Genomic DNA, 15,026 nt, shown 5'->3' with positions numbered 1-15,026 from the left:
AATGGGTTTGTAATTAAATTTCAAATTAGGCAACTTTAAAAGACAGTTATCTTACAAATATTATAAAATATTAATTAGGTATGATTAGGAAAAATTAAGCATAATTAAATTCAACATCTTGGTTCATACCATATTAAATAAATGGACTTGGTCTTAAAAAAGTTAAAATAATATGCGTTTATGCATAATGTGCGCAATACCTATATTAAATTAACAAATAATTTCACCCAACACATTTTTAATTCCCTCTTCATCCCAAAACCTAAGTTTTTTAAAACAATTAAAATTTTAATGCTTCATTATTTTAGTGAAAAACAAAATATCATATTTTTTTCGTTGAATTTTATTTTATTCTTTTCAAATTCCACTACTAATTCTTCAAAACATTTAAATATATATATCTAATTACATTTTTACTTAATTTGTAATAAATATATTGTACTAGAATAAATATTTATTTAAATTCAATCTAGATCCTTCCTAAATTATTAAAACATATATATATATATATATATATATTTCAACACCCATACTGTATGAACAATTCATAAAATAAAATTGTGAAATATAACATTAAAAATGATAATTATAACGCCCTAATTGCTAAGCACCCAAACATAAAATTAAAAAAGAATGTCAACATAAAAGTCAACTGTTTTATTATCTGATATGGCATGTGGATGGATTCATCATCATGCATTACAATTTTGTCCTATATTTCCAATTTTTAAATGTTTTTTTTTTTTTGGCAGATCCAAACAAAATATGATTTTTTTTTTTTTTTTCCATAAACTTAGAAACCAAAGAAAAGGTGTCCATGGAGGATGATATATGAGTTCATATGATTTTCTTTTTTCTTAATTGAGCTATTAAACTAAACTTCTGAAAGATGTCCACAAATGGGACGAGGACGATACCCTATTATTTCAATTCTCTATATCGTGTGGAGATAGGAACAGAGATTCTCATATTTTAATATATATTTCATACTTTAATATAATGTTTAATACTCTCTCATGGCGAAAGATGCGTGTTTGAGCCCCATCAGTGTAAAAAAAACATCAATTCATCTGTTCAACTAGTACTGATTGAGGGGAGAAAGGCATATGTGAATTACTGCCATTATGGGTAGCATCATATTTGAGATTCGAAAGAATGTTGTCTGGGATCTAGTTGATTATGTCCAATTTTTGCAATGAAATAGAGTACTATACTGTTCTCAAGGAGAACACGATATTTAGCTATATAAGATTAAATAGACGTGATGAAAATATTATAAAATTATAAAATTGATGGTTGAACAGTGGCAAGTGTAGCATCCGAGAGGAAGCATCTTAAGCGTATGGCGGGCGTGTTGAAGGCCATCCAACATTATTAACACATGGTCAATCCATCCCAGTTTTTGTTGAAAATTCCAACTCCCAATCCTCTCTTCTTCATCAAATTAAACTCGCGTTTTTTGACTTCCATCTCCCTTCAACGCGCCCCTTCTATATATATATATATATATCATCTCCCCACAGCCCCCAAATCCAAGTCCAAATCGACGAATTCCTCTGTTCTTCTTCATCAAATCCTGCAATTTCAACCTCCAAAAATGGAAGAAATCGAAGTCCCCAACTACTTCCTCTGCCCAATCTCCCTCCAAATCATGAAAGACCCCGTCACCGTCCCCTCCGGCATCACCTACGACCGCCCCTCCATCGAAACCTGGCTCTTCTCCACCAAAAACGCCTCCTGCCCCATCACCAAGCTCCCCATCCCCGCCGACTCCGATTCCCTCACCCCCAACCACACCCTCCGCCGCTTAATCCAAGCCTGGTGCACTCTCCACTCCCACCATGGCATCGAACGCTTCCCCACTCCCAAGCCCCCCATCAACAAGCCACAAATCCACAAACTCATCTCCTCCTCTTCCTCTACTCCCTCCTCCCTTCTCTCCTGCATTCGCCGCCTCCGTTCCCTCGCTGCCGAATCCGAATCCAACCGCCGATGCATCGAATCCGCCGGCGCCCCTGAGTTTCTAGCCTCTGTTATCATCAATTCCATCTCCGACAACGACAACGAAACCGCCTTGATTTCCTGCCATGAAGCGCTTTCCACTCTCCATAATCTCCGCCTCTCTGATTCCAAGTTGAAGAGCTTGACCGTAAACGCCGAGCTTTTTGATTCGTTGACGAAGGTCATGGAACAGGGGACGTACGAGTCACGAGCGTACGCGGCGTTGCTTTTGAAATCATTACTGGAAGTGGCGGACCCAATGGAGCTGACATTCCTAAAATCAGAACTGTTTGTGGAAATTGTTGGGATCTTGAAGGATCAGACATCGCAGCAGAGTTTGAAAGCGGCATTGGGGATTTTGATTACGGCCTGCACATGGGGGAGGAACAAAGTGAAGGCGGTTGAAGCAGGTGGGGTTGTGGCTTTGGTCGAGATATTACTCTCGGGACCGGAGAGGAGGGTGTCCGAGATGGCGTTGACGGCGATGGATTTGCTATGTGGGTGTGCAGAAGGGCGAGCGGCGCTTCTGGGTCACGGCGGAGGGATGGCAGTGGTTTCGAAGAAGATCTTGAGAGTGTCGCAAGTGGGGAGTGAGAGGGCGGTTAGGATTCTGTTTTCGGTGGCGAAATATTCAGGGAGTCCGGCGGTGTTGACGGAAATGGCGCAGTTGGGGATCGTGGCGAAGCTTTGCCTGGTTCTGCAAGTTGAAAGTGGGAGCAAGACGAAGGAGAAGGCCAAAGAAATTTTGAAGATGCATGCTCGAGTTTGGAGGAATTCGGCTTGTATTCCTTCCAAATTGGCTTCTTCTTATCCTGCAAATTAAAACGGACTTCAATTTAAGGCCAATTTCTTCAGTTTTTCTTCCCATTTTTTTGTGTATATAATTCACTCCCAATTGTAAGCTAGGGATGTTTAGAACAAAATTTAAAAGGGTTCGAGAAGTTTAGAGAAATTTACAAAAGGTCTCATGTTAATTTGGATATACATACTGTTCTTTATGATATTTTTATCGTGACGAATCTTACAACATTAGAGTTGATAGCTCGTGATATCAATGGAAGTAACTGTGTTACGTGTTGGATGTTTCATTTGGATGTCATCAATCTTGGACATACATATTCATAAGATTTATGGGGTTGGGAGCTTGTGAGAAGAGGGCTTAGGCTGAATTCGGGAGATTGGGATGGTTACTAAGGTCTTGACGATCCTTCTAGGTGCTTGCTGAATGTTCAAGATATGCTCATAATTAATACTTGTGTAGAAGATTGAACTTGGAGGAATGGCGTCCAAAACGTCTACTTTGGGTGATATCATTTCAAACTCCCCCACTGAACTTGTGGCTGCAAGGGAGACTTTTATCCCATGGTTTAGAAGCTTCGATTAGCCCACCGGATGAATGTGTAATAATCTATGCAATATTGCCCTCTTTAAAACGTCACCGTTAGAGAGAGGTTTCTACACATGTATAAGGAATGCTTTATTCCCCTCTCAAACTATCCACCCCTTTGGAGGCCCAACGTCAGCTCAAGGTGTTTGGCTTTGATACCATTTGTAATAGCTCAAGCCCACCGCTATCACATATTATTCTCTCTGGGCTTTTCCTTTCGGACTTCCTCTAAAGTTTTTAAAACGAGTTTGTTAGGAGATAGATTTTCACACACTTGTAAAAGAATGCTTCGTTCCTCTCTCCAATCTATGTAAGATCTCACGATTAGTGTTTGTGATGTTCATTTAATCGGTGGAATTGGAGGGTCGAACAAGACGGAGAATGGTGTTAATGATCAACACCAACTAAATGAGCAGGTTCTTGGAGAAGGGAACCGGACAAGGAAAGTTCCATTCTCTTGGCCTCGTTTAGAATTGAAAAGTCTGTTCATCAACGTCTTGTGAACTTTAAAAACCATTGGAAGATTGGTCTAAAACCCAAAAGAAATTCATTGAAATGGACAGATAGAGAGAGCATAAACTCAATTCTGAGCTGCTACTTTATATTTAATTATATGTTTGACTATTTTGGTCCACAAAAACAGCATATGAACACAAACTTTCAAAGGGCATAGCTCCTTGTTCCAAATTGGTCAAACTGAAAAGTAGCCAACATTTGAAAATCATTCAAAAAAGTATTAAGGATTTGGACGATTGAAGATAAGTTATGGCGTATGATTGTAAGTAGTTGGTTTTAGGTTTTAATCTCGGTTTCTTAGTGAGAACATAAATATTCTTGTCTCACGTTCTTTACTAAAAGACATGTGCCTAAGTAAAAAAAACAAGAAAAGAAATATTAGAGACAAAGTGTACTATTCAGTAAACTAGACTGACGCCCTGGGACACGCTTCCTCTGTGACAACCCACATCGATCAACGTGCCCTCTTTAGACTCGACGCCTCACGTACCTGAAAAAAAAAAGTATAACAAGAATGAGTATAAAATTTATACTCAGTAAGCCACCTACTTGTAGGCTCTTGTCGCACCCTAAACTTAGCAAACGATCACGGACTTCCCTTGGTTTTAGAACAACTGATTCTGATCTTAGCTCATTAGGGCTTTCCCCCTTGGAACTTGTCCCTTCGGACTTCTTAGACCTTTTATTTATACCCCTAGAGTTTCTTTTTATGCTAACCTGTGTTGGACTAGTGCCTTGCGAGTGGCTACCTCAGTATGGGTATGAGATTACCTGGGGTCTCGCCTAGGAAGTGAGCTGCAACCCCCTAGTCCCATGATAATCCCCCTGTATTTGGGAGGGCTACCTCCCCTATTCCATCCAGCTAAACGGTCAATTACGATGTGGGTATCCCGTTTCCCATACTAAACGGTTATCGAGCAGTCGAGTCCTGATCAAGAACCCGCTGGTCCCCCAGAAGCTATATCACCATCCACACACAAGTAGCCTAAGAGTATTCTAAAGATATTTCATGTGTCGTGATGGTCTGTTAAACTAATAGGGAAAAGTTAAGTCTATTCCTTGGTGACTTGACGCTCTAACCATGAATCTTTGGACTTAATCATAAAAGTGGCCATGAAAATTAGCTGAGTACGTACATAACTATCATCCAACGTCATCAAACAATATTCATGCAAAGTAAACATACAAGCTCAACGAGCCGATAACGTCCATCAACTCCCGGAGCGCAGATTTCACAAATTCCTATCCTCCTTTCAGCATAGAATATCCATATGCATAAATAGCAGAAACTTAAAACTTAACAACAATACTCATGTAATTCTCATAGTCATTCACATAATACATCCTACTTTAATAATCAATTACCTACATACTGTCACGGGAAACTACGCCTTAAGATAATTAAACTAGCATGCATGCATTCCAAGCGACTCCTACAAGTATTACTTCCTAGAATTCCGTGTGGTGACTTACCTGGACGATGTGTGCCCTTACGCAACGTTTCCACACACTTGGCGTATCGAAAGGCCGTGATTTTCCTCAATTAGGTCCTATTTTCATACAAAATGGGTTTAGGATTGGAATCAAGAGGAAAATAGGGAAAACAGAAGTCGAAGGAGCCAAAAATAACCTTACACGCGCTTCCACGAGCAAGCCACGCGCCGGGTAGTAACCACTCGTAGGTTCCACGCGCGAGTGCCACGCGCCCAGAGTTTTCTGCAGTCACGGGTTGCGGGTTCGGTTCGGACGCAGTGGCTCGGGTGGACCGCGGATCGTTGGTTCGGGTTGGCTCGCCGCGTGGGTATCGGGTAGGCCGACGGGCGCGGGTCGGGTTGCGTTGCCAGGGACGCGTGTCGCAAGGAGGCTGGAGCTGCGTTTTCCCAGGCGGCGCTCGACGCGTGTTCGGAGGTGTTGGCACTCGCGGTCCTCTGGTTGTTTGACACGTGGCACGCCGGTGGCTTTTCTCTCCTCCTAGCAGAGAATCAAAGTTTTCCGATTAGTTTTCCGATGTTCTCTCCATTTTCCATCTTTCGATTCTTAATCCAAACAGAAATGGTTTCTTCAACAAAGTTTTAGATATCTATCAACCTACGTGTCAATATTTTTTTCTTGATTTTTGCTTAGTCATACGGTGAGTTATGAGCGTTGGAAAGAGGTCCGGTAACATCCTTACGTTCTTGGAAAGGTTCTCAGATCCCGATGTTTCGTCCGATTTCCTCGCCAAAATCAGCGCCGGATCTTCCCTGGATGAAGGTAGTAGACTTAAACACTCTACTCCTAAACAAAGATCTCAGATCTGGAAGGTATAGTTCGAATTCTTACTTCGCGGGTTTTTTTCTGATCTTGACGAAAGAGGAGGAAATCTCAACACGAGTTCTTACTTCACTCCAAGAAGGACTCGTCGGCAACTCTCCGATGAAAAACTACGGCTATTCAGTTTTCTCTCTCGGGTGTTTTTTTTTTTAATACATTACACGTTCCCTAGAAGAAATCATTAATTAAGCATATTTCATTTGTAACAATTCTATATTAGGTGAACTTTTAGGAATTTTCTTAGAAAACATGGAGTGGAAGCAAAACATGCTAAAAGAGACGTGGAAACCAACTATTTCTAGGATTTAACAGGTTGTCAACTTCCCCTTACCCGATAGTTATAATCTCTAAGTTGTTGTTGTTGCATTTTTTCTTGCATCACATATAACACCAATTTCAAATTTTCAAATCAAAATTATCTTTCGAAATCTATCTGCCCCATTTTCTAAAACTTTCTTTTTGAACCGGGGCCAGAAGCTCGAACATATGTCGGTTGGCCATAAGCGACGCAAGAACGAATTGGCTTATCTCACTTATTGCTGGGAAGTGAGTGTCGTACAATTGTAAGTCCGCTACCATCCAACTATTTCTAGGATTTAGCAGGTTTGTGTTGAGTTGTGAGAATAGTCTTAATATACACCAAATTAAGAGTTAGACATGATGAGAAACGACCCTTTTAGTGCATCACTCAATGATTGCAATAATTATTTATTATACATAGCGAAGATAGAATATGCGACCAAACAACTTCAAATTAAAGTATTTTTCTTTTTATATGTATACATGAACAATGTACAATAAAACACGAACACACAAATATATATGAAGATCATACACAAAAATACATCTTTTAAAAATACCACAAATTATTAAATAGATGTATATTTGTTAAGCCATTGAAAATGTATCATAATTACTTGGCAAATCAATAGGGCTCCAATTACCACTAACCAAATTTGGATCTTGAGTTTCCATTGCAAACATTTCCACTCTTGTTGGTTGCAAACAAAGATGATTCACCATTATCATAGAGCTTGACCAACCGCCCACGACCATGTCCTCCCCCGGCAGCGGCGGCAATTGAAGCTCTCGAGCCGCCGCCGCCGCCACTTCAATATTATTCACTTGATCATCATTCTTCTCCTCTAACCCAAAGCAATCCGCCACTTGATAATCACTGGCCCCTAACCCACATTCTTGCGAGGAAAACTCACAAAAATTTCCACCATTCTCACCGGAACCCAAGAAGTTCCCGGCTCCGTTCGATGCAGAAGTATCGGTCATCGGAAAAGTCCCTGGCATGTCTGGCTTCTGGTTCACGAAATTGGCGTAGACAACCGCCAAGTCGATTGTCAGCGACCCGTTGGGGTCAGGGAGACGGTGGAGGTGACTGAGGCAGCTTCTATCGTTGCTATGGTGAAATTTAGAGGTTGAGGAGGATGGGGTTAGGGCTAAAGGTTTAGCCGGTCGTCGATTCTTCCGACAGCCACCACCAATAGGAATGTTACGAAGCGAACCGCCTTTAGTCCAGTACCGACGACAACCCTTGCAGAAGTAGCGAGGTTGGGTGAGGCTATAATTGTTGTAATAACAAAACTTAGTATTAGAAGAGCCACATCTAGGACAATTTGGTGACATTTCCACCATTGGCTTCCAACCTCTCTCCATTATCAAATGGAATTCTAAGAGAAAACCCAGATGGGAATTGGCATTAAATCACAAGATTTGCAAAATTCTCTCTAAAAGAAGAAATTTTTTTGGTGGGGTTTTGAAGAAGATGAACAAGCTAATGAGCACATGAGGAAAGAAAAAAGATTATGCCACTGATCCGAAGGCTAATACGAGGTGTCGGTGTCGGTGTTTGACTTACGTGGCAAAAGGGTATTGGTGGATACGAGGGTTAATGGGGAAGCAAAAGCCTCGAGAACCTAAGTTTAGGGTTTGGTTTATGATATCAAGAGAAAGCCCACATGGTTTTATTTTTATTGTGCTATCAGGAATTGGGTCATCCAATCCCTTGAGATATTTAGATATTCTTTCATAAAGTTTCAAACTTTTTTTTTTTTTTCCAATATTAATGGAGGAGGAGAGAGAAAAAGGGAATAGTGGGAATCTCTCTCTTGCAATAGCGTACAAGAGTAAAGAAAGGATCTCTTGGATCATGGGCTTCTTGGATCACGTAAAATAAAGACAAAAAATGGTGACTTTCAGTTCATATTCAATTAGAGTTCGTGCACCCAAATCGCCAAAATTCGTGTACCATTTGCATTTGAACTGGGCTGGTAGCTGTGGAGCCATAATGGGTGGCCTAAGATGCTGAGGGGGTGGCTGTGGAGGTTGCAGGTAACTGAGGCAGGGAACTGCAGGTAGAGGGTTAGAAGCTAGCTAGCATGATGCACCACCTAAAACGTGTGTGTAGTTGAAGTTGCAGTAGGACTCTGAGGAATAATCTCAGTTAATCTGGTTGCTTGCCACAGACGAATGTCCGAATGCCGAAACTAAAGTTTTATACACATTGTTGTAACGGAAGTGGAAGTAAAATCGACCGCACTCAAATACCCACAAACATAAATTAAAAAAAGAGATATAAAGATTTACGGGTTCGGAGAAAAAGAATTCTTTTACATCCACGGGTAGCAACAAATCTCAATAATTAAAGTGCTTACAAAGTGTATATCGCTATAATATCTCCTCCTCCCAAATCTCCCTCAGCAAATACAAGATGACACTCAAATTCAATCAAACTCTATGTATTTCAACCATCTAGACAACCCTTTAGATAAGCAAGCGTAGAAGTATTAACGTCATACATGAATCGAAAGGGAAGATGAACCAAATGAACAAAATAAATGTGAAAACATGCATAGCATGAATTTATTTTTTATGACAACTTACGACAATAACTTCATCAAAGAATCATGAAATTATAGTTGAATGTAATGGCAGAGGGAGATCTTCTAGGTTCCGTTCAGCAGAAGTTACAAGGTTATTTAATGAACTGGCCAAGATCCTCTGCTGTATTTTCCATATATTATATATATAACCAAACTTAGGCAGCTAGCCTGTCAAACAAATGAATACTGTTCAACCTTAAAGAAGTTACCAGAAGTAATAATGTTACTGAGAAGCCAACAATTGCAGAGACAGTCATTTCAGAAGGGTATGCCTTCCAGCTTTGGAGATAAATGCATATTTACAATGAATCTTATGCTAAGTCTTCCCAATAACATGCCAAAACAGCATATTTTTTTGGATCACCACATAAAGGACGGCCAAGATAAGTAAAGGGCTAAGAACTATGGTTATTTTATAGTTACTAGCTTTAACATTTTTTTTCTTTATAGTCTATCATGATTTTGTATTTTTAATATGGGAGATCCCACGTTCGTCGTCAGAGAGGGGAACAAATTTTTTTTTTATAAGAGTGTGAAAACCTCGCATATGATAGGGGAAGCTCTTAAAAAGAAACCCCAAAGATGATAATATCTGCAAACGAGGAGCTTAAGTTGTTACAGATGATATCAGAGTCGAGCATGGGGGGTGTGCTAGCGAGAATGTTGGATCCTCAAGGGGGTGAATTGTGAGATTCCACATCGGTTGAAGATTACAAATGGTACCAGAATGGGGTATGGGGAGGTGTACCAATGAGGATGCTGGGCCTCAAAGTGGTGAATTGTGAGATTCTACATCGATTAGAGATTACAAATGGTATCAAAGTTGAGCACGGGGTGGTGTGCGAGCGAGGACGCTGGACGTCCAAGGAGGGTGGATTGTGAGATCCTATATTGATTAGAGAGGTGGACGAACTTTTACTTACAAGGCTGTGGAAACATATCGTGAGGAAGGGATAATCACACACACTATATATATATATGTGTATATAATATGACATAATTTAAATATTAAATATTTTTCTATTTTTGTTTAATTTGAATTTTATTTATTTATTTTTAACAACAAAACTTATTTAATTGATATAGAATGTATAACAACTATTTTTTTTTCTTTAAATTTGACATGCAAAGAAAAAAAAAAACATTTAATTATTTGGACGAAACATGTTTTCTTTTTTAACATACATTATCTCACCTCAGCATAGTTAAAATACTTCGGATTCAAAAAAAAAAAAAAATAAAAAAAAAAGGAAAAAGAAAAAAGAAAAAGGGCCTTGCAGTACAGCGGGTGAAGAGTCTGTAGTCTCAACAACAAACGGGCCACTAGACCGCGAAATTGACAAGGATCGTCTGTAGCTTGCTGCCTCAGTAGTCCATCCCCAGAACAGCCCGGAATTCTTGTCTACCACGGCTGCTCGCTCAATTCTCCATTGCCGCCGGTGAAATCTAATGGTCTATTAGCAATTAGCAGCAAGTATCTAATTCGGGGAGTTGCGTTGATTCAGCAAGGCGATTTGCTTCCGTTATTGAAGCCGGCGTTAGTCACTGCCGGCAGCTGAAAGAAAGGGAAACATGGATCCGGAAAATACACCTCTGGGCAGGATGCTGCTGGAGGAGATCACTCCGGTTATCATGGTGCTGAATACCCCTCTTGTTGAAGAAGCCTGTCTGAAGAACGGTCTCTCATTCGTCCAGATGCTCACACCATTTTGCTCGTTCGACAATATTGACGGTAATCCATTGCTGTCTTCCTCATACAGATTCAATTTAGTACATACACATTGCACGGAGTTGTGAGAACATTCGAATTGGACGCGAGAATTTTCATGTTTGATTGGGCTTCTTTTTTCTTGTTTCAGTGCCCGTACGCACCGCCAGTGATCAACCTTACAGGATTAAGAAATTCGGCTCACGGTTGTTCTACGGTTCGGACATTCGTCAACCTAATTTAGAGGTAAACATTTTAAACGAGATGTTTGGTTCATGATGAAGTTAGTTGGACAACTATACATTGCATATTTGTAGTTTGGATAACCAATACAAAAGAATTCAGTTAAATTGACGGTGACTGAACAAGGGTTAACTATTAGCTTAACTGGAAGCTTACGTGAAAACCAACTAGCCAAGTTTAATCACTACAACATGATATGGTACTGAAATGGAAAATTCCCTGTTAGTTGTGATATGTCGAGATAAACTAGATAATTTTATTAATGAATTGGCTTCTGCCTATTAGTTGTTGAATTATTTGGTTAATGTCTGGGGTTTTGCCAACCCGTCAATTAATTTTTTGGGAGGGTTTTAAATAATTGGAAGGAATTAGGTTGAGGATATTTTTTAATGTGTTCGTATTTGGTGCACTTAGAAGAAGTTGATTATAGAATTTTTGGTAGTAAAAAGGAAGAGAAGACCTTAAACTCATGTGAGGAGCCACAACTCGGAAGAATCACCAAAGAAATAATGATGAAATGAAGAAGTACAGGCAAGAAACAGGAAAAAAGAAATCCCCTTCAAGCAAAGGAACGAGAGATTTTTGGCAAAAGCTGTATGACAGAGCTGGCTTGTGTTTCGATTGTTGGTGTATAGGGGGAGATTTTGATATGGCCAGATGTCTTTCAGAAAGATCTTTTGCTACTATAATCACCCAAGATATGACGTTGTTCAATTCTTTAATTGATGAACTGAATCTTTTCGATCTTCCCTTAAAAAATGGCTCCTTCACTTGGTATAGTTCAGGTGATAGACCGCCAAGTTCTAAAATTGATAGATTTCTTCTCTCTGAAGGCTGAATGAGAACTTTTAAAGAGGTCTGTGTACAGGCAAGTGAGAATTTTTTCAGGTCACTTCCTTATACTTTTAACTTCGGGTTTGCAAAGATGGGGCACCGTTCCCTTGAGGTTTGAAAACTTGTTGCTGGAGCACCCCCTGTTTTTGGACACTTTGGAAGGTTGGTGGAATTCTTTTCCTTCGGAGGGGTGACCTGGATTTGCATTCATGGAAAGGTTGAAAGGCTTGAAAGCCTTCCCAGTTCACTGGAACAAAGAATTCAAAAGCTTACCGTCTCTCCCAATTGCGCCCAAATGCACCCAAACTACAAATAAGCAAAAACGTACCTTGCTCAGCTATTGTATTTCCTATAAGTACACTTGCTCCTTTCCCTTACCGTCATACCCATGTACTTGTTACAAAATAGTGGACCCCTTTGACTAACTAATTACGTTCTACCTGACTATCCTTCCTCAGACACTTCTACTTGTACACGCTTCTAATAGGAGACCTATCATCTTCTTTGGATGCTTTCTTTGAACTACACACATATGAAAAATTACAGAAAAGATACCCAACTTACCATCTCTAACCAAGCTAGTACTTCCTTTGCAAAAGAAAATTGGAAGATACTAATCATCAATTTTACTGGCTGGTTTGGTGGCATCTTCTCTTTTATTCAGATTGATGGATGTCTACAGTCTAAATGTCTCTCCCCCTAGTTACGTGATAGAGTTGACTCTCCTGGGTTTTGTCAACATATAACTAAGGGACTAATAATCCGTTCTGATTTTATAGTATTTGCACATTTCTCTACGTAATTTGGATACACAGGAAGTAGATAATTTTCAATGTAGAAAGAAAAAAGATCAGAACAGTCTGTCAGAGTTGATCATGTTTCTTTCTCCTTCATGGCGTACAAAGTTTGTCATTTTGTAATTGCACTTTTTTTTTACTATATTGGCTAACTTGAGAGCCTTATTGCAACTTTATTTTGCATGGTGGATTACAAGAGAACTTCAATTGTAACTTAATGATTAAAGACTATAATCTTGGAAAGGGTGTCAACATTAACACCAATAAAGAGAATCTTTAAAAGGGTGTGAACTGTTGTGGATTTTGTTTTATTTAGAACATTGTGATAATTTCTAAATTTGTTTCTGCTTTATTTAGAAGTAAACAGCCATTGTATTTGAGAATTGGGATCTGGTTAGAAAAAAAATTATGGAAACATCGGGTGATTTTCTAAGGTACAACTTGAAAGCATGCCCTTCTGTGTACCAAACTTCTGCACATGCTATAGTTGCAAATGTGGCAAATAGAGTGAAGAGTCATAAAGATGAAACTTTCAAGCATCATCGGAAATTCTTAAAATGGAAGTTTCTTAAGTGGCAAATTTATACCCCTGAGCTGGGTTGGAGATTTTTTGTGGACCAACCTGAAATTTCGGGTCGGTGATTCGAATGACTCAAATAGAATTCACAACCCAACCCAACCAAACACTCTACTTTCGAGTTGGGTCGTAGGATGTTCATTTTTTTTATTATTTAAAAAAAAATCATATTTATCCACATGTATTAATAACTGAAATCTCATAAAACTCAAATATCAAACATTCACAAGCCACAACACATTACTAACATCTGTTACAAATGTCAAACATTTTTCATATTCATAACAATCTTAAGAATAGAGTTGTGTTGTGAACCCTAACTTGACAAAAAAAAAAAAAAATCCAATTTGCTAATCGAACCAATTTTTTGGTTTTTCAAGAATTCAACCCAACCCAACCCTTATAGTTTGGGTTGGGTAGTTTGGTTTGTTCGAGCCATCGAGCCATATGAATACCCTTATCTTTTTCCTACAATTTTCACTGGTATGATTAAACCATCAAAATATTTCAGTGATATAGAAAAAAGTGAGACTCCAGTAACATTTTCCTGTCTTTTATTTTATCTCCATTATATCAGGACTTATTTCGTTTTTTCTTTCAACTATCTCTCTCTCATTCTCTACTTTCCGAATTATTCATTTAGGCATCAAAAGAGCGACTGAAACAAGTTATTACACAAGCCAGTGAAAAAGATCTTGAATTATGTTCTGACCCACCTCAAATTAATGATGTGGTTGACTGTAAGTACTGTTCATCTCTAGATTCTTGGATCTCATTATTTGTATGTTCATTGGGACTAGTTTGAATCATTATAGAATTACTGACATCAATTATTATTTAGTTCAGTAACTTGCAAAATTTCTTAGTAAAATATTGACCTTTTTTGGTTTTTTTACTTCTTTAATTAATATTAACTCGTTTTTAAAATTAAAACAGATTGTTAAAAGCAGATCTTGATTCAAAGAGATTACATGTAGTCGGTTGTTTTTTCCTCCGTTATGAATAACAATTAGAGCAGCTTCTATATCTGAAACTAGATCAGAACTGATTTTCTTCTAATAAAAAAAGAGGAAAAGTCAAAGAGATTATGTAAATGCACTAATTTACTATCCTTTTTTAGATTTCCAGTTCCCCCATTTTCATTGGTCAGGGAACAACCTTCATGATTAACGTTGACATTCTATGTGGTTTCTTTTTTCGGTCCCTTTATGCTTTACACCATCTTTGAATTATGACTGGCTTAACAAAACTCTGTAGTTATGATATTGGTTTTTCTTACAAGAAACAAATCTTTTCATTGAGAAAATGAAAAAAGAGGCTAATATGCTCATGGAGTTTGTAAGTATGGTATTGGTTTTAAACTTTATTAACTGATATTTTGCGTCCTCCACAGGTATTGAGTCTGCAATTCTACCTTTGTGGTTCCAGTTGTTTAACAAAGAGCTTATACGTAATATATCCTTTTCAGAACACGAAGCTTTTGATCATCCAGTGGCATGTAAGTTTCTCTTTGATATACTGTCTATCATGCATTTTGATTCTATCACATTTCACGAAGATGTGCATAATAATATGAGAAAATAATTTCATTGGAAGTTTGATGTTCGTATTCAATTCTTCAATAATTTCCTAGATATGGATTCCTTCATTTACTTCCTTTTAAGTTGTATAGTCCGTCCTTTTTTTTTTTTAATGATACTTCTCGTTTCTTATCAAAAGGGGAAAAAAAAAAAAAAAAAAAAAAAAAAAAAAAAAA

General features: G+C 38.5%; 3 protein-coding genes across 3 annotated transcripts in view; 2 read left to right on the top strand and 1 right to left on the bottom strand.

Moving 5' to 3' along the window:
- Window positions 1-1,529: 1,529 nt before the first annotated feature.
- On the top strand, window positions 1,530-3,030 carry LOC111498577 (E3 ubiquitin-protein ligase PUB22-like). The gene has a single exon (XM_023149867.1). The coding sequence runs from the start codon at window positions 1,598-1,600 to the stop codon at window positions 2,822-2,824; it is 1,227 nt and encodes a 408-aa protein (XP_023005635.1). The 5' UTR covers window positions 1,530-1,597; the 3' UTR covers window positions 2,825-3,030.
- Window positions 3,031-7,105: 4,075 nt separating this feature from the next.
- On the bottom strand, window positions 7,106-7,885 carry LOC111498828 (dof zinc finger protein DOF3.5-like). Its single transcript, XM_023150200.1, has one exon. The coding sequence runs from the start codon at window positions 7,883-7,885 to the stop codon at window positions 7,106-7,108; it is 780 nt and encodes a 259-aa protein (XP_023005968.1).
- Window positions 7,886-10,394: 2,509 nt separating this feature from the next.
- LOC111498575 (trafficking protein particle complex subunit 8-like) overlaps window positions 10,395-15,026 on the top strand; it is a 20,404-nt gene continuing 15,772 nt past the window's right edge. Inside the window, exons 1-4 of the mRNA XM_023149866.1 lie at window positions 10,395-10,843; window positions 10,971-11,065; window positions 13,914-14,010; window positions 14,664-14,768. Of these exons, the coding sequence (XP_023005634.1) occupies window positions 10,684-10,843; window positions 10,971-11,065; window positions 13,914-14,010; window positions 14,664-14,768 (457 nt within the window). The 5' untranslated portion in view covers window positions 10,395-10,683. The remainder of the gene's footprint in view (window positions 10,844-10,970; window positions 11,066-13,913; window positions 14,011-14,663; window positions 14,769-15,026) is intronic.

This window comes from Cucurbita maxima, unplaced genomic scaffold, assembly GCF_002738345.1.
Source record: "Cucurbita maxima cultivar Rimu unplaced genomic scaffold, Cmax_1.0 Cma_Scf00025, whole genome shotgun sequence".
NCBI classification, from domain to species: domain Eukaryota; kingdom Viridiplantae; phylum Streptophyta; class Magnoliopsida; order Cucurbitales; family Cucurbitaceae; genus Cucurbita; species Cucurbita maxima.
Note: the sequence above shows the minus strand (reverse complement) of the source record. Positions and strands in the feature narration are given on the sequence as shown.

What these genes read in the sequence shown, in the direction of transcription:
- LOC111498577 (XM_023149867.1), top strand. Translation starts at nt 1,598, where the DNA reads ATGGAAGAAATCGAAGTCCCCAACTACTTCCTCTGCCCAATCTCCCTC.
- LOC111498828 (XM_023150200.1), bottom strand. Translation starts at nt 7,885, where the DNA reads ATGGAGAGAGGTTGGAAGCCAATGGTGGAAATGTCACCAAATTGTCCT.